Here is a 26,335-nt window from a genome sequence, read left to right on the forward strand (position 1 = left end):
CTCCATCGCATCTATATACGTATTCACATATTTATTGTTAGATAAGATATGTGTAATATGTATACAAGTGTGTGGACGTAAATTGAAATCCATATACATATATATGATTCAATACCTAAAATATATAATGAATTTAATTATGTATTGAAAACAAAAAGAAATAAGTCAGATGATATAAAGAACATTTATAGTTATCGAAGTGAAAATATGAATAGAAAAAATGGAAAAGAGATGACAGCAAGGAAGAAAAAAAAAATGTAATAAAAATAATAAGTAGTTACGTCCACATAGTTCCTGTACGATAATATGATACGCACGATACATAAAATTTAATATAAAAGTGATCAATTTCATTCTCATTTTAAAAATAAATTATTATCGTTGATATTATTAATAATATTAATATTATTATTAGATAGTATAATGTTATCGTATATATAATAGTCATCTCGCTAAAATACGTCGCTATTATACATCTATAAACTTTCATTATTAATTTCTATCGATCTATGTTGTAAAAGATTCGGATTATTACAGCCACCAATATATAATTATCGCTCTTGTCATCATCGTCATTATACACGATTATAAATACGATTATAGGTAAGTAATATTACTAGTATGAGACATTGTGAACAGACAATAAGATCATCGGAATGAACGATAGTGCGAAGATCTTCCACTTTCCAGTATTACAACCCTCCGTAGCTTGTGCATCGTTATTTAAAATATTTTGGTCATTTCTTAAATAAGTAAGTTCACTTTTTTATGCATTCAAGTTCATATCATCTGCTTGTATATAATGATGATAATGATAATGATGATAATGGTGATAATGATGATGAAATTCTATAGAATTCGGTTTCGAAGCGGCTTATTACTTCACTGCGATATAGACAATATCACATATGAATACACATAAAGTTATAGCACAAAGCAACAGTATAATAATCATGTCTCATTACACAAATTCGAACAGCTGCTATTCTAATGAATTTGATCGAGAAATTATAAGTATGATATACTTTATGAATAACCGGAAGCGATATTTAAGCTAGAATAAAATTCATGCCGAATCTCAGTAGCTGGTCAAACTATGTGAGAATTCCTTGAATGTCTTCTTTCTCTGACCCGAATACCATCTTAAAAAATTATAGTAAATAAACATTATAGTACTATGATTACATGAAATCGTAAGAATTATACATATACGATATTATTTATCAAAATGTACGCTTAATTTGTAATATGCAAATCAATGTTGAATTATTGTCGCTAATATTATTATGTTCATTATTATTATTACAGAATTGATATATTATCTCCCACAAGCGAAATTATTTGATTTCTCCCGAAGAAACGAGAACTATGCTATTTAGTAGCATTTGAATGCAATTGAATAATTTGCCTGAGATAATTTTTCGTGACATTAGCTATATTTTTGCGTAACCGCGAACACGCATTGCTCTGCGGTAACAGATGGATTTACATAATAGGTATGAATATAAATTTGCATATCCAACGCAGTTATCAAAAATATTGTATTTGGTAATTAACAGATGATAGATTATGTAAATTGTATACATATTTTATAATAATAATAATTATTAGTATTATTATCATTACTATTATAAATAGCGATTCAAGCAACTAATTTAAAGACTGTGGAACATTATAGGTGTATAAATGTTTAAATAAATTATTATAACATCGATCAAATTATATTTATCGAGTATAATATGCGTTGTTTCGTATCTACCCGAAGTTCGGCACGGTATTTCGCATATCATATTGTCACAATATTTGAAAAATTAAACTGCAACAATTGCGCCGCGCCGTCGTACGATAACTGCATCTCTCGACTCGATATCTCGACTTATATCTGATCTAAAATTCAAAAACTCAATTGTTGAGTTGGAGTCGATTCTCGAAAACTGTCACACGACAAGTAGTATCCGCAAAGTGCCGAAAACTAATAGCTGACTAATATCTTCACCGTGATAATTAAAAGTTATTATGAAATGGTTGACAATAATTTTTGCCATGTCCTTGTACGTGATGTCGGCGTTTACGCTGGAAGTGAGTAAATTTAACATAACTCGGCCTTATAGGTTAGAAATTTTAAACACAACTTCTTCTATTCTCAAAAAAACTTTGACAGCTACGAATAAGCTGTGAGAATTTTGCGAAATTATCGATTATTTTTAACTTTTATCATACATCACACCTGTCACAAACGTCACATCTCTTTTTCTCTACCGAATAAACTTGAGGTTAGATTCTTGTATTATCCACACCCGAGATTATTATCATTATTGATGTTGTTACCATCTATTAGTATTCGAGGATATTTGTGAGTAGGATTTTAGCTCAACAACTGAAAGGTCGGATTCTTGAATGAATAAATATAACAATTTCAGATGACCGAGACTGGACATTCAAACAATTGGGCAGTCCTGGTAGATACATCAAGATTCTGGTTCAACTATCGCCATGTAGCTAACGTTTTATCAATATACCGTAGCGTCAAGCGACTGGGAATACCAGATTCACAAATAATACTTATGATCGCCGATGATATGGCATGTAATCCTAGAAATCCACGACCTGCAACTGTGTTTAACAATGCTAAGCAGCATATAAACGTTTACGGTGATGATGTTGAGGTGGATTACAGGGGTTATGAAGTAACTGTAGAGAACTTTGTCAGATTATTGACGGGCAGACTTCCACCAGAAACCCCTAGGTCTAAAAAACTACTCACCGACGAAGGATCCAACATTCTGATATATCTAACCGGACATGGAGGTGATGGATTCCTCAAATTTCAAGACTCAGAAGAAATAACGAGTCAAGAATTGGGAGATGCTTTAGAACAAATGTGGCAAAAGAGGAGATACCATGAAATTCTATTTGTAGTTGATACCTGCCAAGCCAGCTCTATGTACGAAAAGTTTTACTCACCAAATATATTGGCTGTTGCCTCCAGTTTGGTTGGGGAAGATTCTCTATCGGTGAATAAAAATCTTATGCAATGTTATGCTTTCATTTAGATCAATTGGGAACTCAAGCCAATAAATTTGATTACAATTACAGCATCACGTTGACCCGGCAATCGGAGTCTATATTATTGATCGTTACACGTACTATGCGCTGGATTTTTTGGAAACAGTAGAACCTTCCAGTTCCAAAACACTGAGTGAATTTGTGAGTATTATCGCTCCTTTCTGTTCAATCTTTTCAGCCAAACATCTGATCCATCGTTTTATTCCATAGCTCAAAGTTTGCCCAAAACGATTCTGTATATCTACCGTTGGAGTGAGAACTGATCTGTTCAGACGAGATCCAAAAAAAGTACCTGTGACAGATTTCTTTGGTTCTTTGAGACCCGTTGAGTTAACGAGTACCGTCATCACCGTCAGTCCAGTTGAGCTCAACAAAACTGTTACTCGAAAACCGTATAAAAAATACAGATATGTAGATCGATTTCCAGATTTATCATCTGTCACGTAAATGTTCTTGTGAGTGTTGTGTATTGAAATAGAAAATTCATAAAACATAAGTTTGGGAATTTTTGCAATTTTTCCCATTATTCCCCTGTTGGATATCTGTTCTGCTAGAATATTCGACGTCTTTTGCTTCCGATGGAAACGCAGGATAATGCGCACCCGATAAGACTACATTTTACACAATCATAAAAATCACGTCACTCATTTCTATCGAAGCTAATTAATGTAGCGTGATCACTGGGTCAACTGGGCATATAGAACACATCACATGTCCCGTTACGACAAGGTCACAGTCAAATGGAGACTAATCGATGATCATGTAATAAAACGGTAGCTGGTACCGAGAAATTTATACTCGGAAAATTCATGATCTGGAGCTGATACAACTATTAGATCAAAACAACCTCACGCCAAACATTCTGCCGAAATCTTCCACGACGTATTTATTACTTTCTGGAATTTATTTTGCGCGCTGGTTACGGGCGATATCAGCTAGTATTGATAAGAAAAATTGTAAAACCTGAAATAAATAATTCCTATACTGCCGTAAACACTTATGATTCCTCTTATCATTATCTCTAATGTAATTCGGAAAAAGAAATGAGGTAAATTTTTTATAGATTTAGAATAAAATACAGAAGATGGAATATCAATAAAAATATTTGCACATTTTTCGGATGATCTTGACAAAATTTTGGGTGAAAATCCACCGAAGACTATAGTCTGCACATTTTTCGAGCGATTTCGTCGAAATTTTGGGTTTAAACACACCAAAGACCAGAGTCTTTGCACATTTTACGGGCGATTCTGATGAGATTTCAGACGAAAACACACTAAAGACTATAGTCTTTGCACATTTCTCAAGCGATTTTGGCGAAATGTAGGACCGAAAATACACATCCAAAAACAGAATCGCCCGAAAAATGTGCAAAGACCGCTAGATTATGAGCGACAGTATAGCACAAAACATAAACGACACATCCTAATAGAATCAGAGATAGAAGAGAACGAAAGATGATCGAATTAATTTCAACGCAAGTGAAATCATTACAAAATTCTCGAATGTTGATCGACGGTATCGAAGAGCGGAGTTTGTGGTTGTAACTCATCGCTGACTCTTTATCACATGCACGTGATTAGCATATAGCATAGATATTATATCTATGCATATAGTAAACAAATAATATTTTGTATCCCATCAATTAATGACTTGATGATGTCAACTAATATCTTCTGCATAAGCAGGAATTGAAACAACGTCACGAGTCACAAGTCAAGATAAACTATTATTATTTAAATAGGAAATCCAGACTCTTCGGCAGACGCGTAAGTATATATAAGTAAGCGCGCTTCTCGGTGATGAGAAACAGTTAGCACTTTGCAAAAATCCGACACACATCCGGTGGACTTGAAAATCAAGCACAGTATCATTTTTCACTCGAAAATTCGCTGCCGTCGTCGAGAACCATTAAAGTGAGCCACTCATTGATTCTATTCATTTGCAAGAAGACTTTCCTATAGGAACAAGTACGTGTAATTTGATCGTCAATCTTTGATTGATTTTAATTTAATTTTTTAACTGTTTCTTTTCATTTCGCTGCCAATAGCTGCAGATCAATAATAAGATGAAGACCGTAATCTTGTGCTTCGCTCTGATCGCTCTGGCCAACGCATCCAGTCGATTAAATCTGGAACCTGCGCCTCAAAACCTCATATTTGTACCCGACTACAAAATGAACATGAAAGAAACACCTGTACAGCCTCCCCAGAATCCGGCGGATAACGAATTCCCGAAGACACCGATAGTTCCGTTCCTCCCTACGTGTATTTCAGGGAAGGGCTACTTCCGGGATCCTTACAATTGCGCGAAATTTTACAAATGCGATGGAATTAACGCCACACCTATCGCGCTCTACTGTCAACCGGAATTCATCTTCAATACGAATACGGACTGGTGCGACTATCCTGATAATGTTGACTGCTAATCGATTGATTAGCTGATTTAATATTTAATTAGTATGTTTAAGAAAATGAGTAAGATAAGAATCAGGGAAATGAACCTGCTAGAGATACTAAAGCCTGAGGACAAATTATACCTATAGCTGTAAATTGGTACCTACCTCATATACTATTATATTTCGCTAAATTATTTAATAAAGTAGACATTCCTTTGTAATATATGTATGTATATTATAACATGCTCATAGTGTAACATCGAAAACGGATGTAGATAAGGTAGTGCATAATTTATTAAAACTTAAATATATGACTGCAGAGATGATAACGAAGGAAAGTGAGGAGTTATGTAATAATTAATGAATTTTAAATTACCACAAACAGAGACACAGATTTTTAATCACACTGCACCAAATTCCTGTAATTACACACGTTGATCGCGGTATCAAAGTAGAGTCCTGCGCTGCAGGAGAAAGGTGATATCTTGAATGCTTTAGCGTCAATTTTCTGACAGATATAAAATTTACTGCAATCTTTGGGGTCTCTGACGTAGAGGAACCCATTTTGGCATGCTTCTGTGACAGTTCTCGGCTGAACAGAAGAAGGAACTTGGGGCTTAGGAGTTTTAGATTCTTGCAGGACAAATGAAGAGTTTGAATGAATTATTTGTGACGGCGGATGGATGGTACTGGAAAATTGGCCGTTGCGGATGACTTGATTTAATGCCTTCAAGAGAGGGAATCTCTCTTTGCAGATGCCCCGGAAGTCATCGGTTTCGACACTCCAGACCATGACCCCTCCGAGTCCCATGGATAACGCGAATTCCGCCTTCTCGGTTACACTCCTGCGGGTAAATGATTATCAATCACAATAAATTGGTGATCATTTTTTTTTTCAACCAATGCAGCGTGATCACTGAATATTTTTTTTTTTTCTTATCAGAGCTGCGGGATTTTCACTCACTTTACGTTGTCATAGCTGACCCACTGATTATCTCGATACGCATAAGGCACGCGTTGTTCCGCATCCCAAGCGGAAGTCCAACCTTGGCTCTCCAACTCGCAGATCTCGTTGTAACCCAGCATCCCATTTTCCCGAGTGTATGAACCAGCCTGACCTGCTCCAATGGCTACGGCTCCTGGTTCGTTTTTATTTTTATCTGCCAAGGTAAAACTCCTTCCGTATAATGGTATCCCGAGAATCAATTTTTTGGCTGGTGCACCCTGACTCAGCCAGTATCGTACAGCTGCATTCTGTTAGCAATGGACGCGAAGAGAATCGGTTGAAAATTCGTGAATGTAAATATCTTTCAATTTGAAGATATTACGACGTCTGCGTTACTTTTCGAAGGTCAGTCAATATCTGACATATATTAGTATTCGGAGTACGAAACATATTATACGAAACTGTGCGGATGTTCTAACGATCTGACGATCGTAAATGTGGTATACTTGGAAATCTGTGGTTTGCGGTTGCACTTGTCTTAACTTGCTAAAATCAATTTGTATAATTCTCTAAATCTAATATATTCTTAAATGCATAATTAATTTGAAGAAGAAACAGGAAGAATTTCAATTTTGTTATTCCAGACCCGCGAGTGGTACTTACGATATTAAGTTGTTTCTGCAATTCGCTTATGTCCCTGGCGGAGGCATATAGAGGAGCGTTATGTCCCGTAGTTGCGTCCCAGGACCCGTGGAAGTCGTAGGTCATGAGGTTGATAAAATCCAGGTACTTCGATATTTGCGGGATGTCGTAGGAGAGGCTAGCAGAATTCTTACCGGCTGCAACCGCGGCTGATAAGATGAGTCCGTGTTGATCGAAGCTCTTTCTAAGTTCTTTAACGAGCAGAACGAAGTTCTGCCGATCCATTTCGCTACCACCACGCTGATTTGGGTATTCCCAGTCAAGATCGCACCCGTCAAAATTGTGCTTTTTCACAAATGCAACTATGTTACTGACGAGATTTGACCGGGACTTAGAGTTCCCTACGACCTGTGAGTACTTTGTCGACCCCTCGTTCCATCCTCCGATTGCCATGAGGGTTTTCATATTCGGATTTTGTCCACGAAGAGCGTTAAATTTATCGTAACCAGCCATCCCGCCGTCATCCGCTAGGTCAGCCCATGGATCCAAAGCTCGAACCGCGCCGTCCAGGGTTATACCGATAAACGTATAGATCATGTGCGTGCACAGGTTTGGCTCCAAATCCGATATACTAATTTTGCCATTGGATGGGCGATAAACTGCCCAGCTTCCGAAGTAACAAACTACTTTATTTTCTGAATCGGGATGGAAATCATAGCATCAGTTTATTTGCAATTTCATGAAAATCATAACGTACTGATCATATCTTGAAGACTAACATGAAGGGATTGGTCGCTTTAAAAGTCTGATATTTTTATAGAGTTCGATGATATTTTCAATCGAAGTAAACCTTTGAGGACTTACGCTTATCAGGCTTGTCGGTTTCGATCGCTGCAGCGACGAATATCAATAACGTTGCGCACGATACAATGGAAAATCGCATCTGTAAATAATTGTGGAATCAAATAATAGATTGCACCTTACAAACAAAATTCCACACGCATAAAATGAAAAGAACAGAGCGTCGCGATGCGAAGATAAGATCTATAGTATTGGATTATTGTAAATTAATCGTGAAATTCGCGGCGCCTTTTCGCTTGAATGTTTTGTTTGCTGATTACATTGATAACTGCGGGAACGACGTGAGTATGTTTGTATCCGATCATATCGGAACTCGCGATTAGCAATATATGTGTCTGCAGACAAGTTGACTCACAGAGGGGCTGGGTTGATAATATCGGTTTATTAGTCTTTACCGTACTTCGACTAATTTACAGATTGTCCTAAACGTTTAAGTCGGCTACATGTGAAAAATTGAAAGGTAAAATATTCAAAAATGATTCGCTACTTCCGGTCCCTCCACAATACATCTTGTGCAGATTCAACGGAGCCTACAGACCCATAAAATGCTTGCGAACTGACACGGTGACCCGGGTCGGGAGTGGTTTAGAGACAAACCCTAGTTCTTCGTACCAGTTTACCCAGTTCTTGTGTCCAAACTCATTGATTCTCGATACCCCAGCATCCGTGACTACCGATATGGGTATGGTTTGTAGTGCAGTGTAATATATAGGTATAATATACCTCAAGAACTCGTGCTGAGAAATCAATGCTGTGCTACGGACGTACCGCATATATCATAATGTAGCTCATCTCTGTATAATTGAATCTTCAAAAATTACCCAAAATCGATCTTACATCATTAAGTTGTCTTAAAATCAGTATATTATCGATGCGTGAAATTTTCATCATTACAAGATTGATGTTTTTTTCCTAATTTTTTGTATCAGGCTAAATTTCTTATTATTTGACTCCGAAATTGGCATTTTTTACCAAGTTATAACAATTCAAATCGCTGCTTACCATTTCAGTTTATATTAGCTCGGGATGATCGTTGACCTCGACTATCTTTAAACTGCTTCGTTTTATCGAACACTGAAGTTGACATCCTAAAAGCCAGCATATATAGGTAGCCTGCCCAGCTGTCATACCCACCTCCACCTCGGCCCAGGGTTTCTATAAAACTACCGATATGAAGGTTTGCGACAGAAGTGCTGTTTAACAATCAATTACTATGTAAATCTGTAAGTGAATCCTACTGTCTCTACCTACTCCTCATAAGACAAACGACAACCCCTAAATTTGGGGTGACGAGTACTATGATTGAGGCATCGATATGTATTTTAGACAATATATTATTGATCATTCATTCATTGGTAATATTAGGCCATTAATTTCAGAAATCAAATTTTAACGTCTGAGTTGTAACCCGAAAAAAACGGGTTGGAATTAAAATTTGACCACACAGGACGAGCTGCGAAGTTTTTTCTTTCTTTTTTTGTCACAAGTAACTTGTTTTTGACATAATTATTCGGTAAAGATATTAATTTTTTTTTCAATTTCAAGTTTGATGATCTTGAAAACTATTTGTATAAAGGTATAAGTGTACCTACAACATATGTCGTATAGCAGTTAGCTATAAATTGAAGAATTCTTAGAAAACATCGGACATAGAATTACATCACCATAAACACTATTTATTATCATAGATACACTTGTATCAATAGGCAATGAGGCATCAATGACTGCAACCATGAAGAATCGATGATGAACATAATAGAAAATTCATTATTTTTGGTTTGGTCCTTGAAATTGTTGATAACATGAAGGAAGGCAGGGCAAAACGGGGCAGCGGGACAAAATAAGGTGCCCCAAAAACTTTATAAACATCACTCTGGATTATAAAAATGTATTTTTTATATCTAATTTCGAAGAAATATTGATGCTAATAAAGATATATCAATATATTGTAATGTAAAGCCCAATGAAATGAATGAAATAGATGCCGAGAGATAAATCTTTGGAATAAAATGCTGTATTCTTTAAAAATGCGGCTTATTTGTCAGAAATCCAGTTTCAGACTGACTATCGTTGTTTACAAAAAGAAATTCAAAGTTGAAAAACAAAAACGTGTGTCAAATAATTGAATGTAATTTAGGGGTAGGTTTAGGAGGCAGATATTAATCAAAAGGGCGTTGCCCTAAAAATATTACGATATCTATGATGGTAATAACTAAATGTTAGCATAATTTTTATTATTAATATCCAATGAAATGTTTGTTAATTTTTTTTCGCACGGTAACTGAAAATCTTTCTTATTTACTTCGAATACAAATAAGAAAAAGAAGTTTCATCGTATTTTAGTTTCACAAAGCTCGGGCATTTCTAATATACCCGATATTAATAATTAATTTATAACAATTAATTGATATATTACAATAATTATTATAAATAATTCAGCGCTAATGGGATTTTCGTGTTTCAGCAAATGATGGTCGCACTATCACTTTCGTCCAAAATGAAATGACAAAAAGAAACATATAATAATAATAATTCGTAAGGTGATGTAAGAGCGCAAACAATGAGTCAGAAAACGATGTCGTGCAGTAATTGTTCAAGTCTTATTTGTTAGTGGTCAAAATTTAAATCAATCCTCATTATATTCAAAATCTCTGGTTATCCTACCCCTTTCAAATGATAGGGTAAGTAAATTGCGAGGAAATCATATTGTCCCATGGTACAAAGAGCAAACGATTCGATTCCCAATCCACACCTGTTAAAATTTTTGATAGGCAACATACTATATATGAAACAAAGGTTTGTTTATTTTTCAATAAAGGGAAAAGAAATAGTTGTTACGTTGATTATTTTACTATGAACGTGTATCAATGAATTTACATATATTACAACAAATCGATCTAAATTAAATAACATTATATGGGATGTTATGCACGCTTTAATTTAGAGAGTAGATTGTGTCTTTTGAGTGCAGCCTTTTTCACTCGCTTCCAATAAAGTTTTGACTCTGGATCCAAATCCTCCAATTGTAGAGGTTCTCCTATGTGAATGTTCCATAGCCAATCTGGGTACTCAGAATCTGGTTTGACCTCGATATCAGATCCTTCTTTCAGAATGTTACTCCCGCATACAAAATTTCTCAGCTTGTGAGTGTCAGTCTCAACGGGAAGCACCTTTTTTTCTATCGAAACTCCCATCTTAATCTTGCCTTTCATCTTACCTCCCAGCTTACCTCCAAGGCCACCTGATTTCAAACAGATATAAAAAAATTTCATTAATCATTTTGATAATTCGTTATTCACATATTACATTGTCAATCAAAGTCAATGTCTCATCATTCTGATTCTCATGTTTTTTAGGTATGTTCCAAGAATTCAAAATGACCGCGGGGGTGTGGTGCATTGTTGGTAAAATTTCAGCAAGCCGTCTGGTAGTGATAGTGTCGAATAACTTCTAACCTGTAGCCACAGTTCTCGATCAAGTTGATCAGTGGAAGTTAAGAGATTAACACGAGCGGAATACTGACCTGGTTTTGCATATCCGTTAACTTGTACTGCATAATACAGCGGAACTATTAGATTTGTTTTTAATCGCAGGATATTTAGCGAAGCACAAATGCTCATGATGAAGCTGCTTGTTGTATGCAGCCGCGCTGCTAGCCTGCTCACGAGGGATCTTAGAACTATAAAAAACGACCACCGGATTGTCACTTGTAAAATTTTATAAAACAAGTCAAGCGCAGTCTCTGAAATTTACGAAAAGTATTGTAATATCATTGAAATAGCTGAGTAATTTAGATTTCAATTAGACCATAAAAAATGGGAGCTGCAGAAATGTCAAAACGTGCATTTTAAGTCACACCTCATAGCTTCATAATACTTTCTGAGTCAATCAGTAGCTCGTCGCGCAAGCGGACTTCCGATTTCGCAACAAAGCGAAGAGTCTGGGATGCGCGTCGGTCAAGTTTGTGACGTTATTTATTTACCACTTTGACGATAAGATACTGCATCCTGATCACATCTGATAGTCGGAATAAAAACTGAGATTTGCGTGGAATCATATGCGGCATAAATCTGGTGAGTTTCTTGCTTAGCTTATTCAGAATTATTGTCAATTCCAGAGTTGACCTAACCTAACTATGTCACTATGACCTCAAAAATGTAACTACCGCAGGTCCTGATCATTCTCGCAGTCTCTTCTCCCCATGGAAACATACATTCTTTTCATTCGATTCATGAACTTTTTACAACATTTTCTTTGGAATTTCTTGCATTAATACCATACATCAGATCAGGATTACACTAGTTGGTCCAATTGTAGATAAAACGTTTGTGTGGGACCTTTTATTTTTCAGAAATAGTAGTCACATTCCGGCGAGATTCAGGGCGAACGTAATCTCTTGTCGCACAATTTGTACTCTAAATAGAACGCATAGAACCCAGCAAGAAAAGGCTGGATACTACACCGGTGAGTTGCCCCACAAAATATTGCTTGGTAGCAGAGCGGACACTCAAAGCCAACTAACCATGTCTGTACAAAGTGTTGCTCTGGCATCTCTCACGGCCACCTATACTGACTCGGAGGGTGAGGACGGGGTGGACGACGATCTACAGGAGCATTCAAACACCCCCCAGGGGACTACCGCCCCACAAAATGTCCAATTTGGCCATCCCCAGGGTCTCACCAGTCCCAAATCTGGCCGATCTGCCTCGAATAGCCCCATCATCTCCAATACCGCCAATAGCAAGTCAAATAGCAACTTGCCCAACGCTCCCACCTTAGTAACGGACGTAACGTCCAAGGTGCAGAGATTAGTATCATATTTTGATGACACGATAGTCTCAGATGACGAGGGTACAGTGACGATGAGTGCCGAGGGGCAGCTCTTTGAGAATGGGAGATCCCCCTCGGTGGTCGTGCAGTCTCCCTCGCATCAGGGGGATCTTATTTCAGATGGCGAGACAGACCCTTATGGAGTGACGATACCACCGGAGCCTCAGGGTCAATGCCCTGTAGAATTACAGGAAAAAATAACACGGCTATTCAAAAAGATGGAGAGCGGTGGGCTGGATATGAACAAAGTCATACAGCAAAGAAAAGATTTTAGAAACCCTTCTATTTACGAAAAACTAATTCAATTTTGTAGCATCAACGAATTAGGTACCAATTACCCGCCGGAACGATTCGACCCTTTCAAATGGGGTAAAGATTCTTACTACGAGGAGCTGGCAAAGATCCAGAAAGCGGAAATGGACAAGCTTGAAAAAATGAGGAAGGAGAAAACGAAAATTGAAATCGTCTCTGGGACGGCAAAGAGGCCGACTAACTCCGCAGTCACTGCTGAAGAAGATGCCAAGAAGAGAAAAAGTAAATGGGACCAGGTTGCAACTGGAGCTCCGACTTCCGTCAAGCCCACTGTATTGTTGTCTCAACCAACCCTTACTACGCTGACATCATCGGCGACGGGTACGAAAGCGACGGTAATATCAGCGTTTGGTTCGTTACCAAAGAAAAGACTGTAACATAACGCGTAAACAAATGTATATATACACTCAACAATGGATACATGTTTTATATTTCGCAAATCCATACGCATTAGATACTCGTCTGTGCCTCACGCATTTCTGCGTTGGTCTCGATTTTTTCCCGACTAGATCTCACCTCTAGCTACTTTCTTTTTTTTTCATCATTATTGTAATTAGTCTTGATAAATTTTCTTTTTCATGTACAAGTTATTTATTGTTGTTAAAGCTGAAGGTGGTTGTTTTTCTCTCCTTAATTGTAAATAGAGCATACAGTTTCAATGATGGGCCTTTTTTTATGACAAAGTCAAGTTATTGTTGATGTAGTCAAAGATTGCGGTCAGGGACAGACACGTATCGCGTACCTCACAGCGCATAATAATATCAGCAACCTTCAAAACATAACGAACGACTAGAAAAAAAAGTTGACATTAAATGAATTGGCATCACTTTGCCGCAAATTTTTGTTACATGTATTAAATATAAATAGTTGAACTATTTTTTAACCACTAATAATTAAAGCCACAAGCAGAGGAGCAAAGACGCAGATTTCGATATTACTCATAGTAAGATTGATGAAAAATATAGAAAAGTTATTTCTAAAACGTTGATACCGTTAGAAATTCAAGTTAGACATGTACCAATTCATAATTTGCTTATTTTCACGTTCCTCTTTCGATGTTCTTTATTTATCTGTAGAAAAAATTCGGTGAATTTTCAGCCGGCAAATTATAGTCTGGTATGAATATACACTTAGTACGAAATTAATCTCAATCATAGGCTGAAAGACAAGAAAATTTTATGATGGCTGAAAATTACGTCGTTTTCTCCTCTCTTGATAGCAACATTCAATATTTAACGTGCGTTAAAATGATATTACTTAGCAAAAATTGGAGTAGCTTGAGAATTAAAAAAATTTAGTGATTCTTTTTTTTAGTTTTCTATTTGTGACAAAACTTTGTACAGAATCTACTTAGAGATAAACCTACCAATTGACGATAGATCAAAGCAATTCGACATAAAAAAATAACAGAAGAATAACATTTGTAAACACATATTAAGATTTATTGTTATGAATAATTCCAAGTAAAACGAACGTTAAATTTTTGTCAGGCATTATCATATCTAACTGATGTAAACCGGGGTATAAAATAATACGAGTTTTCAAAAAAATTGATATCAATTTGAAAGTTTATTATAGTAATAAACCAAACATATGTAAGTTTTCATTTTATTTCCGACTCAACCGTAAAGACAACTTTTTTGACCTGAATGGTGGGACTAAAGTTGAATCTGATTCCTTACTATACTTTTCTCCCGCATTTTACGAAGAAAAGTGAATTAGCGGGTCGAAAAGTACTTTTTCTCCCGCAAATGCCGGACGAAAAGTGGTCTTTGCAGTTGAGTCAGAAATAAACTCCTATATGCAACGCAGGAATAAATTTAATCATTCCCTCGAACTTACTGCCCTCCCGAAAATTCCCTCGCTTCACTCGGGCAGTAAACTCGCCCGCAGGAATTTTTCTCGGGCAGTACAGTCGTCCGCGGGAATAAACTGCAGCTTTATTCCCATGTTGCATAATGTACTATTATGTTCCGCTGTCCAACCCAGTTAGATGGAGTGAAAAATTATTGTGTATATAAAGTATTTTTCAAAAAACAATAACGAAGATGAAAGAATAATAAGAACAACCAAAAAATCATCCAAACAAAAATTTTCTTCTGATTATTCAAATTTATTCAGAACCTGGAGTAAATATAGACATTATTATTTTGCTACATGAATGCTGCAATTTTATTAATACTTTCGCTGTTTCACGGGATGACTTATTCTTATATAGCCGTTCAGCATTTGTCTCACGATTGCGCTGCTTACCATTGGTTTTGCTTTACTCAGGTCTTGCACCTTGTATATCCACTTCATATGTTGCGTCAGCAAAGCCGGAGCTAAAATTCAAAAAATAATTTTTGCACGATCTTTGAAATCAATAAAACTTTACACGGTCCTAACGACGATATGTACATATTCCTTCGTCGACTTCCATGAATCCTTTCTTTAAAGTTTCAAGTGCAACTTCGCTACTCTTATCTTGCACCTCGATGCTGTGGAGTATTGCCTTTCCAAATTCGGTTATTTCTTGCGCAGTTTGACGCGCTAATTCTCTGGCTAACTCACCGCGTTCCCAGCCCTCCTCTGTCTACAAATTTAATTAAAAATTAGCAAGCGGCCTTCGCGGCTCTCATATTCAGCTTTAATACTTGTTTTACTATTTCAGGTTCATTTACCTGTGCGAATAATTTAACAACGTCGAACGCCTCCGTTGATGGGTCGATCCCTAGCTGTTTGGCTGCCGCATAAACAAGAATTTCGATGTCACGATTACTCTTGTAAGGATACATTGTGTCCATTACATCCATTATATCATGTGCGAGCAGAGCATTCTGAAAATCAAGAGGGAGAGAAGGCTTTCAATTTTTTATTCGCTAATACACACCGCAGACTGACTTCGGAAATATCATCAACGCAAGTATACCGAGCCACGATGCTTTCTATTGACGACAATGGATTCTTTTTTTATTCAGTTCTTTATTATTTTGCAATAACGTACTATTTTTTGATCCTCCATCCGCATCTCCATCATCTTCCTAAGTGTGTTAAATTCTTTTCTCGGTACGTGATAAGCGTCCTCGGTAACATTTCCCCATAATATATCCCAGAATAATCCAATCTGGTCGTCGTATACGAGCCGTTGACAAGCGTAATAAAGATTATATATCCATTCGTACCTCAGCAGGGGAAGATGATATCTGTCGGTGAAATACTTTACAATGTATTCACCCATCGTTGTGCTTGTCTCTCCCGAGGAAAATGTTCGATTTTTCCAAATATCGTTTATAAGGATACTGACTTCCCGGCGTCCTAACTTTCGGTTTTTCATCTTACCCTTGTAGCGTAAGAATACCGGTACCGATGGGTCCGTACCTTGACCCACAAAATACGCATTTTCTGCACTAGCCACTCCGCACAATTCGGATATCAATATGGACAGACGATCTTCGCTGGATTTCTTCGCTGTTATGTCTCTCCAACGCTGAACACCGCCTTGAATGAACTGCCCACATCTATTTATGAGTCAGGAATTAATAAAATTATTCGTTCTCAGGATTAACTGACACGCATTAGACGCCTTGTGCTTGTAGATAACTTCGGTGAATCAAAAATTTCACAAAATCGGTTCGATTAAATTACTAATGTTTATTATACTTAGACCAATCTGGACGCGGTGTATTCGTGTGTGCCAATATTTTGCAGCGATCCCTCAAGCTGTTTTTTTGCTCCTTGACTGCCTCAAATCTCTCTGAAATACAGTGTAATTATAGTTATTTTTACTCAACTATTTAATACCTCATTATGATCATTACTCACTCTTGAGTATCTCGTGTTCCTTCATGAGCGTTTCCAGCTCTTGCGAAAGGTCGCGATATTCCCTCTCGATGACCTGGTATCTAATTTCCAACCTTTCTAAATCCCGCTTAGGAACAACCTCTCGAAAAGTATCTTCAAATTCTGCAAGTCTCTTATGAGCGCTGCTCAAATCCTTCCTCGCCCTTTGTAAGCACGTGCTCATCAGGACGGGGTCGTCAACCAATCTCCTTGCTACAGATATCTGGTCGGTTTTTGGTACAGCTGAGAAAAAAAAAATCAACGAACAATTCATCAATGTGTTCGCATTTGCATAATCAATTTACCTTCAGTTTGATTATCTGTCTCAGTCATTCGAGGAGTCGTTCTCTGACCATTTACTATTCTTCCTATTTCCCTTTCCTCCAATTCCAAGATATCGTTTCGGAGTGATTTTACCATATCTGTTCTCTCCTCAAGATTCAGTTTCAGTTCGGCTATAGTCCTGATAAGATCGGCATTCTCGATTTTTAAATGACGTGCTTCTACAAGTCCGGTACGCTGAATTGTTTCAACTTTGCGCTCGATCGATTCCTTATATGATTCCAATTTGGATGACAATACGTCCATCAATTTTATTCTATCGTCTCTTACCTCGATCGATTTATCGTATATGTACTTTATTCTCTTTAGCAGAGGCTTGAAAGTCATTATTTTATTTAAAAGAGCATCAAATGCTTTTCTGTATACCGTTAATTCAACGTCCAAATGATCCTGATGACACAACAAGTGATCGCAATTAGTATTGTTGCATTCCGATGTCTCTGCTTTACTCTTTAATTCGCTCTCTATAGAGAATTCTATGTTTTTAATGAAAACTGGTTTATTGAGGGAAAACTTGTGATTTTTTCCGTTCCCAGAAAACTGGTTTCTTTTAATTTTGCATCCTGGAACAATCGAGGATTTTGGTGGGCGCAATATCTGGTGTTGTATCTTCACTCTTTCAAGTTTAACTAGAACTTCGTTTACTCCTATCTTGCGCCTAGACTGCAGCACGTTCAATGACGAATCGAACATCATTATATTTATTTAAATATGATATATCGTCAAAAATTACGACTAGCATCCGCGAACGACGTACCCGTATAAGTTGACCTCACGGTACATTGATAATCACCATGATTTTTATCCAAGCAACGTGTACAACATAGGAAGTACAGATAACGTTACCATTATTTTTTTATATTTCACCGAGTGGAGGGTGGGGTAGTGAAAATAATGGTCATGCAAACTATGGACAGTCGTTATGTAAATTAATAACGCCTTTTTTCCGGTATTGACGAGCTTTATTGATGCAATTCAAACTTTCAATTAACTTTTGCAAAGAGCTGGAAAAATCTAAGAGAGTTGTTATTACTATTTTCAAACAATTTGACATCGCAGTACCTTCTGTAAATGGAATAATACATACATTAAAAAATGGTACTCTTGGAGCAATTAAACTTATGTTGAACGGTTGCGCGGCAAAGTAGCATTAATTATTTGAATTTCAAATTCTGGCGACTGCGTGAGCCATTCAAATGGCAACAGTGAATTTGCGAAGCCCTGGCGCTGGTAGCTGACTTCAGGACTCCTAACTTCAGGTTCCCCACGGATGGGGGCTCGAATGCCGAGTGGTGGGATCGAGAATGACAAAGATGGCCGCCACCAGCGAGGAGCGGAGTGCAATGGAGCCTTCAGGTACGAATTCGGGGCAAAATCAGCCCGTAGATCGTTTAAAGATGCTGTACCCCATGGTGAACGAAGATGAAACGCCGTTGCCGCGATCGTGGAGTCCAAAAGACAAGTTCAACTACATAGGGCTCTCGCAAAACAATCTCCGTGTTCACTACAAAGGTAAGTAGCCATCCCGATCTCCTACTGCGATGCGTATTTCAAGGATTTTTCTTACGCGATTTATTTCCTATTTGGTTTGTGTCACCTAGCCAAAAATTAATGAAAATAATGCTAAAAAGGTGGTAGGTTCGTTGAGCTGTGTTCCAGACGACTTACAAATATTGATTTACAATGGCAGGGTACTTTTTCGCGAGTGTCAGTGACCTAAACAAAGGAATCAGCTGATCGCAACTATCCTGCGCTCTCCCTCGTTATTCATTTCGGAATCACCTTCGATGAGTCTTTTTTTAACCGTAAAATTTTCCATCGCTCAGAATAATGCGGACAAAACCCTAGTTTACATTCAGTTACCCTTCGATCATTAGGTAAACATGTTGTATAGGCTCTTCAAAAACGTGGGCAAAAAAAATAGTGCGTAGACGCACAATGTCAATGACAGCTGTTCCATCTCTCCGCGTACATATGCGATGTCTGATTGCCAGTAGTGAGTTGAGTTAGTAATAAGCAACCCACGTTCAGCTAGCTAGATGGCTGGCTTTCGCGCATTGCTGCACTCAGGCTTGCGCAATGTTTTAAATCACGTTTTCTCTATCCAAATCAAATTATTTTGCTCGAATCATTGTCTGCCATTATTTTTTCTTTGTTTTCCTTATTTTTTTTCAACATTCTTCTCCCATCTAGCTACGCCGTTCACGAGCTCGCGGTAAACAATTCGTGGTGGTGCATTCGCTGGATTATCCGTGATTATTGTTTTATACATTTTTTTCGATATTCTAATTCAATAATTGGGCTGTGAGAATTCGATTCATTGTCTGCTACTACGTTGAGTCATGCCTCAGTGAATAGCTACCCTGGAGAGATGAGACTGTAACACATGATATCTTCGAAAATTCTTCTACTCGTTATTGTTGTATATTAATATTCGACGATTTTTATTTATTTATCGCTCGTCACAATTCAGCATAATAGCGATATATTTGCCTTATCTTTGTTTCTGTTCTAACAGATTCCCTTTATCGGGGCCACTCAGAATAATTACTCGCCAATTAAGGAATTCATTTTAATTTCATTCATGATGAAATTTTTTCTCAATCATCACCAATTCCCTTCGGCATTTGGCGCATTACTGAATCAAATGGACTCTGAAAAGCTTGTCAATATAGATGCATCTGTTTCACATTATCTGCTTATGATATGTGTACAGATCGATTCCATTTAATTATTGACTACTTGACTATTGATATGTAGAAAAAATCAAGATATGGATGATATGAAAACCCTTGCTGCAGCAAAATATTCGGCTTTGCTGAAGGTCAAGGGTTTAAACACTTACATGTGAAATCAGCAATCCATTTTTATTGATTCCAAGGTAATCACTTCGATAAAATTTTTCCCTAGAGTTAGATTGTTCAAATTTTCATTATTGCTAGTATTCGTTTATTGACTTATGGTTTTAGTCACCAGACAATGGTATAGTTCAATCAATTTACCCATATTTATAGGACAGGATATGGAAAAAGAAGTTTTGTTGTTGACAGAAAGCAGTGAGCAATAATGGGTGATGGCTATTCAAAAGGAGAGATCCAATTACAATCAATTATGGATTAAAAATGTTGGGAATTCTTTGTGGCAAAATGCCCATTATTCTATACAACACAGGGCATTCCTAGAGATTGTGCGTGAGCATGTGTAGTTGCATTGATAAAGTTCAGCTGACCTACTGACCCAATTGTCAACTTACTATACATTGGAGTCTCAAGCTCACCTAATTCGTAATTGTATACTGGCCCTCAGGGTACTAATAACATGTGTAAAATATGGCCATTTACTCGATATTAAATTTTTTTCAATATCATCTTCAACTATGCCACAGGCTTTTTATTCATCTGTCATCACAGATTTGTTTGTTTTCAGAAATGCTTATTGTTCCTTCCGATAATCGATGACCTCAAACTTGATGAGAATTAGAAAAATTTAATTTTGGTAGACAAAAATAAAAATGAAAATAATTTCCAAGAAAAAATTATACTGCACATATAAAAATTATAGATGGGTTCAAAGTTACAATCAAAATCATAGACGGGGTCAAAGTTACGGTGCCCGAATAAATAAGAGCTTCATTACAATCAGGCACAACTGCCATTGTCTCGATAAGTTCAGTTGCAATTAAAGATGTCTTTGTAAACCAAAATGGGAAGGAGAATGACAATAAGTCGCAGTAATTGATAATCTTTCACATACTGAATAATACTATGTTTGTTGCTGCTTCTTATCTTGGGCTTATCGGTGAAATTCATTGAAGTTTTACTTATATTTTGCATATTACCATAGCACAGATATACATGTCCTTGCTGTTAAATATAACAAAAGTAGATGCAAAAGTTTCAATTCTGTCCAGGTTATGGAAAAACTCATAAAGATGCAGCCAGTGTCCGTACGACGCACTCAATACCAGCCGCTTGTGGCTTATATTATTTTGAAGTTAAGATAGTGAGCAAAGGCAGAGACGGTTATATGGGAATTGGATTATCCGCTCATGGAGTTAACGTAAACAGACTACCTGGATGGGATAAACATTCTTATGGTTATCATGGCGACGATGGACACAGTTTTTGTTCTTCTGGGACAGGACAGCCTTATGGACCAACTTTCACAACAGGAGATGTCATTGGATGTGGCGTAAATTTGGTAGATAATACTGCTTTTTATACAAAAAACGGACATCATCTTGGAATCGCTTTCACAGACCTCCCTGTAAGTGAATATCTACTGCTGGTGAACTTTTATGTTGTGGTAGAAATAAGTAGACCACTGATTCAAAATATCATAATTTTCAGCCAAACCTATACCCCACAGTCGGTCTACAAACACCAGGGGAGATTGTTGATGCAAATTTTGGGCAGGCTCCGTTTGTGTTTGACATAGGAGATATGATTAATGAGCTTCGTGTACGAACGAGATTGCAAATAATAGATTATCCCACACCTGACCATGGCCAAGGCCAGTGGCAGTCGGTTCTGCATAAGTACGTAGTTTGCACTTTATAAATACGCACTAAATAAAGCAAAAGTAGTTCTCCACGTGAATGCCATTTATACAAATGAATCCGTTTGCACAAAAAAATCTCACTCATCTGAGTAATATTACTAGCAAAAAGTTCGTAGCATTGCATGGGTTTTCAGGTAATGAGTTGTGGAAATAATCGATGACGATATTTTTCTAGAATGGTGTCTACATACCTAGTTCATCATGGTTATTCCGCCACTGCCGAAGCTTTTGCCAATAGCACTGGGCAGGTTTTTGAAGAGGAGATTAACTCTATTAAGAATAGACAAAGTACGTTCTGGATTATCCAGTGACACCTAAAATTAAAATGTGCCAACCTTTTCATCCCTTCTGCTACAAAATTTACAATTAGCAAGATAAAATTAACAACAAATAAAGCTAGAGCTACCTGGTTGGTAAATTTAGGATAAAGGGTAATTTGCATCGGAATAATATGAACTTTTCTCCTTTGGTTATTTCTAGGGATCCTGAAGTTGGTTTTAGCAGGGCGGATGGGTGAAGCTATAGAGTTAACTAGCCGGTTATACCCTGGTCTATTAGAGCGAGACCCCAATCTAATGTTTGCCCTTAAATGCCGCCAGTTTGTTGAAATGGTTAATGGAAGTGATTCAGAGGTGTGCCAGAATAGCAGCGAAAACCAAACTAGCGTTATACAGTCAACCAAAGCGTATACAAAGTCATCTACAAACGGTAGTGTAGAAGAAATGAACTTAAATAATACTCTGAATGGTGCTGGAGATCAACAAGTCTCAAATGGACAAATCGAAGACGACGTAGACATGGAAGAGAATAATGTCAATGGTATAAACGGAATCAAAAGTGGCAATGGGTATCAGAATGGGAACCTAAACACCAATGGCCACAAATGTGAAAACGGGGAATTTGAAGATATGGGTGAGATAATTGATTTATTCACTAAACAAATCGACTGTCAATATGTTATCTGGTTTTGTAATCATTTTGATCGATATTGCACCATTCAAAAAAATTTCAGAGGTAGACAACACTAATCAAAATCAACAACAAAATGGCAATAGCAGTAACAACATCGACAATCCGAGCAATAATAAAAATAGTAAGAGATTATTGTGCGGGGGTAACAAGCAAGCTGTTGAAAAAATGCTGGACTTTGGTCGTCAGTTATATTCCCAATCCATACATCTCAGGCAACAACATGGCAAAAATGATGCCAACAAAAAAATGCTCCAAGATGCATTCAGCCTGTTGGCGTATGCGAATCCTTGGAATTCCCCCGTGGGTTGGCAATTGGATTCACAACAAAGAGAGACCGTCTGTGGCCGGCTTAACTCTGCGATACTTGGTGAGCACTTTTCTTTGTAAACTCTGCGATACTTGGTAAGCATTTTTCTTTGTAAGTATGTACGAGATTCAATCAGTGACATTAACTACTGAAATAATTATCTAATGAATCTTCTTCACAGAGTCCAATAACTTACCACGTCGACCTCCTCTGGAAGTTGCCGTAACACATGCGAGAGAGTTGGTTCGTTTAATGTCGAGTGCGGGCCTGGGTGCCTGCGGTTTTGCAGTCGTGGATAACATCGTTCAATATTGACGGTGCCTACCACTGCTTCCACGGCCACCCCTTCTACCTGCCCGAGTGTGGTAAGTGGTTGGTTTTATTGTATCAGTGATCAGAGGAGTATGGAGACAAGATCATCTTGATCTTTTCAATGCCATACCATGTACTCAATCTTCTATTAGAACCCACCGGGAGTGATATTGTGTTTAAAAAAAAAAGAAAAAAAAAAAAAAACAGATTAATGCCTTGGTCGCGTCGTGTATGTTAAAAAGTACTAGAACCTGCATCTCTGAGATCAGTTCAGATATTTTACGCGAAGCCAGTCAATTATTTCTGAAATTTTTACCAAGGAAAGCAGGTTGCCCATTTTAGTGCAATAAGTGATGATATCCGTTTGCTAATGCTTCCATGGTCCAGAGGTTTTTTGCTTCAACTAAATTCTATATATATATAAATATATATATGTTAATGATAAATCTTTTGATTTGATAAATAAAGTTGAGTATATCGGTTAGAAGTGAAATTTCATAGCAAAATATCTTCTCCCAATATACACTTCCACAGCGTAAGATTCTTTCTCTAAGCATTAGCTTCTGATCAAACATTTGAACAGCAGACGATACGGTTTTGTTTAAAACTTTCTTTGAAAAATAAAATAAATCCTTATAGTTAAAGTGCTCGATAGCAAAATTAGGGAGAAGATCGTGATGAAAATGATCTTTTAGGATGCGGAGGCGAAACGTGGAGCAGATGATTCTGTTAACTCAGCAACATCGCGACGTCGCGTTCCTCTTCAGCTAGAGCAATCCGATTTTTCGTCGATTTTGTTATTATCGGCTCGATCTCACACTATAAACACAACCCAAATGATAAACATTCAAACCTGCCAACCAAAATAATATTAATAGCTTCGATGATAAATAATTGCTTTTCAATCGACAACTGCCCACCGACTATCTCTGATGGGTCGTTTGGTTTTGCACCTCGTTCCCGGATTTACTCCAATGATCAGCGACTTAGAATTCAAAATATGTTCTTTTGTTTCAACATATCGCGCACAAATTATCAACAGTAATACAGAAGTACTATTCTGCACAAAAACAAAAAATGAATATAATACAACAAATTTGGTGTTTTACTTTTGTTACATTCAAATTCTACGTGCATTGCTTTTTTTTTTGGTATTATCTTCATTTTTCAACGTCTGTTTGATATGTTGACACAATATGGAACTTTGAATGATTGATAATTTCCTCGCAAATGAGTGAAAGAAAATCATTGCCATAATTATATTTTGTTTCTAATTTCGACATTGATCTAATAAATCTGAATTTTAATATCTGGGAGCGAGGAACAAAAGTTTTAATGAAAAACGAAACAAGAAACGAGTGTTATGTTTATAAAAAAAAAGAAAAAAAATTAATCAAACAAAATAACAATTAAATTCACAGAAGAAAACAAATTAAACAAATAAAAAAAAATCGAAAAAGGCAAATAGAAAAACAAAAAAAAACTTAACTAAGAATCGAACTTGTACTCTATATTAAGTAATTGTTTTTTATATGCGACATAGTATATTATTATATTATATATTATTAAAGAGTAAAAAGTGAAGTAAACAAAATGAAATAACGGAAGATAAAAATCGCAAGCGGCTAAAAGTAACCGTGCGTTTGAATACAATAATTTACTATACATACGAAGATATAAATTGAATAGGTTTACTCGAATTGAATGATTTTTAGTGTTACGTTTTATGTACTATAGATAGATGAGCTATGAAGCAAATATTATGATCATAACTGATATGAACGAATATAATAATGATTTTGGAGGAAAAAAAAGTTCAAATCTATTTTGATTTATTATCTCATACCTATGAATAACATCGTTCAAAGTGCTTTAAAATTTATTGCTCCGATTATTTATCGATTTTGTATGATAAATTTCGAGTAAAATAATTGGGAGTAAGGAATTTTTGGAGCACCTCGTTTGTTCTTGACTTTTGTGTGCCCTGTATACGATAGGTATGTGTTTGCTTTCAAGAGGAAAAAAGGAATCATTCTCGCCCGAGATTAATTCATTAACAAGTTTTATTGATAAACTATAATTGTAACACGCCCATTTAACCTGATTTTAATTTCTATGTTTTTATTATTAGGCATTACAGAAAAATATATACAATATTTGTTTAATATATTTTATCGAATCAATTCTTTTCATTTGTCTCCCATTTTCTTTACTTTCCTTGCTATGGGCTCCTCGGCATTCAAGGGTCCTTGATAACGTTACCTGTAATATACATTGAATTAATATTGTAAACATTCAAGCCCAGTGTGGCGAGCCAAAAAAATGCTCCGCAGCATCATCAACTTCTTGTGTACATGTTTCCCAAAGTATTTGAGAATTGAAAGTTAGATACATTCAATAAATCTACTGATTCCGATTGATTGATTTACAAAAATCAATTTCTTTTTTGTGTGCGTTTGCTGCTGACGTTAAAAAAACCCCATCGATAAATATTAATAAATGGGGAGAAATGAGAAGATATTTCAAAACGTTAGGAATGATCTAATCGGAAAAGAACCTGTTGAACAATCCCTAATGTTTGTAATCTTACTATTCTTTTTAATAGCCCGTAGCAAACGAGAGTAGGAATGATATGAAGAAAACACAAAAAAAATTGACAAACGTATCAGAATACTTTGGTGAAGCCGAATTTTCTCGAGCGATGCGGAAAATCATTTTATCAGAATTTTCTAATACGCATCCACTGTGTAAATCAGTAATATTTCTGGAATCAGGTGTTATTAGTGTATCCACTTCGAATGAAACAGTAAAATATGATAAATCATGATAAATTTGACCACGCGCTTTTCGTGCACAAGAAGATCAGAAAAATGTAAATGCGCAACTAATTTATTCACGGTTATGCTTTTCAAGCTTTCACATTGGATCCAATAAAAATTAGTTGGAATTATTTTTACCAGAAATT

At 36.6% G+C, this 26,335-nt stretch overlaps 8 protein-coding genes and 1 long non-coding RNA gene across 12 annotated transcripts; 5 read left to right on the forward strand and 4 right to left on the reverse strand.

The window, feature by feature from the left end:
* Positions 1-1,899: 1,899 nt before the first annotated feature.
* On the forward strand, positions 1,900-3,562 carry LOC105684493 (putative GPI-anchor transamidase). The gene is made up of 4 exons (XM_012397875.3): positions 1,900-2,079; positions 2,421-3,014; positions 3,097-3,207; positions 3,277-3,562. The coding sequence occupies exons 1-4, from the start codon at positions 2,017-2,019 to the stop codon at positions 3,511-3,513; spliced, it is 1,005 nt and encodes a 334-aa protein (XP_012253298.2). The 5' UTR covers positions 1,900-2,016; the 3' UTR covers positions 3,514-3,562.
* A 1,278-nt stretch (positions 3,563-4,840) lies between these two features.
* LOC105684452 lies at positions 4,841-5,846 on the forward strand. Of its 2 annotated transcripts, none has more exons than XM_012397794.3 (2): positions 4,841-4,982; positions 5,117-5,846. In XM_012397794.3, exon 2 carries the CDS (start codon positions 5,135-5,137, stop codon positions 5,492-5,494), a length of 360 nt encoding a protein of 119 aa, XP_012253217.2. In that variant the 5' UTR covers positions 4,841-4,982; positions 5,117-5,134; the 3' UTR covers positions 5,495-5,846. The 2 variants fall into 2 exon arrangements, with proteins under 2 accessions (XP_012253217.2, XP_012253216.2); XM_012397793.3 differs by having other exon boundaries at positions 4,879-5,036.
* On the reverse strand, positions 5,679-9,052 carry LOC105684449 (chitinase-3-like protein 1). Its single transcript, XM_012397788.3, has 5 exons — positions 8,916-9,052; positions 7,917-7,995; positions 7,074-7,747; positions 6,429-6,718; positions 5,679-6,309 (listed from the first exon to the last, which is right to left on the reverse strand). The coding sequence occupies exons 1-5, from the start codon at positions 8,916-8,918 to the stop codon at positions 5,862-5,864; spliced, it is 1,494 nt and encodes a 497-aa protein (XP_012253211.2). The 5' UTR covers positions 8,919-9,052; the 3' UTR covers positions 5,679-5,861.
* On the forward strand, positions 8,259-10,745 carry LOC125500683. Its single transcript, XR_007278133.1, has 2 exons — positions 8,259-8,373; positions 8,432-10,745. It is a non-coding gene; the product is annotated as an uncharacterized LOC125500683 (long non-coding RNA).
* Positions 10,742-11,688, reverse strand: LOC105684451 (39S ribosomal protein L54, mitochondrial). The gene is made up of 2 exons (XM_012397792.3): positions 11,437-11,688; positions 10,742-11,154 (listed from the first exon to the last, which is right to left on the reverse strand). The coding sequence occupies exons 1-2, from the start codon at positions 11,531-11,533 to the stop codon at positions 10,838-10,840; spliced, it is 414 nt and encodes a 137-aa protein (XP_012253215.2). The 5' UTR covers positions 11,534-11,688; the 3' UTR covers positions 10,742-10,837.
* Positions 11,689-11,796: 108 nt separating this feature from the next.
* LOC105684450 (SAP30-binding protein) lies at positions 11,797-15,448 on the forward strand. 2 transcript variants are annotated; one of them, XR_002305601.2, is made up of 3 exons: positions 11,797-11,986; positions 12,265-12,377; positions 12,451-12,587. XR_002305601.2 is itself a non-coding variant. In XM_012397791.3 (2 exons), exon 2 carries the CDS (start codon positions 12,437-12,439, stop codon positions 13,430-13,432), a length of 996 nt encoding a protein of 331 aa, XP_012253214.1. In that variant the 5' UTR covers positions 11,797-11,986; positions 12,265-12,436; the 3' UTR covers positions 13,433-15,448. The 2 variants fall into 2 exon arrangements, 1 of the variants encoding a protein (XP_012253214.1); XM_012397791.3 differs by having other exon boundaries at positions 12,265-15,448.
* Positions 15,231-16,371, reverse strand: LOC125500588. Its single transcript, XM_048653768.1, has 4 exons — positions 16,042-16,371; positions 15,719-15,874; positions 15,456-15,630; positions 15,231-15,379 (listed from the first exon to the last, which is right to left on the reverse strand). Exons 1-4 carry the CDS (start codon positions 16,369-16,371, stop codon positions 15,231-15,233), a joined length of 810 nt encoding a protein of 269 aa, XP_048509725.1.
* A 295-nt stretch (positions 16,372-16,666) lies between these two features.
* LOC105684393 (translin-associated factor X-interacting protein 1-like) lies at positions 16,667-18,344 on the reverse strand. The gene is made up of 3 exons (XM_020851399.2): positions 17,183-18,344; positions 16,860-17,120; positions 16,667-16,791 (listed from the first exon to the last, which is right to left on the reverse strand). Exons 1-3 carry the CDS (start codon positions 17,913-17,915, stop codon positions 16,682-16,684), a joined length of 1,104 nt encoding a protein of 367 aa, XP_020707058.2. The 5' UTR covers positions 17,916-18,344; the 3' UTR covers positions 16,667-16,681.
* Positions 18,345-18,490: 146 nt separating this feature from the next.
* Positions 18,491-25,539, forward strand: LOC105684454 (ran-binding protein 9). 2 transcript variants are annotated; one of them, XR_001102924.3, is made up of 8 exons: positions 18,492-18,731; positions 21,130-21,485; positions 21,569-21,756; positions 21,955-22,067; positions 22,260-22,691; positions 22,792-23,118; positions 23,240-23,423; positions 24,066-25,539. XR_001102924.3 is itself a non-coding variant. In XM_012397796.3 (7 exons), exons 1-7 carry the CDS (start codon positions 18,524-18,526, stop codon positions 23,371-23,373), a joined length of 1,758 nt encoding a protein of 585 aa, XP_012253219.1. In that variant the 5' UTR covers positions 18,491-18,523; the 3' UTR covers positions 23,374-25,539. The 2 variants fall into 2 exon arrangements, 1 of the variants encoding a protein (XP_012253219.1); XM_012397796.3 differs by having other exon boundaries at positions 18,491-18,731; positions 23,240-25,539.
* The last annotated feature ends 796 nt before the right edge of the window (positions 25,540-26,335 follow it).

This window comes from Athalia rosae, chromosome 4, assembly GCF_917208135.1.
Source record: "Athalia rosae chromosome 4, iyAthRosa1.1, whole genome shotgun sequence".
Classification (NCBI taxonomy): domain Eukaryota; kingdom Metazoa; phylum Arthropoda; class Insecta; order Hymenoptera; family Athaliidae; genus Athalia; species Athalia rosae.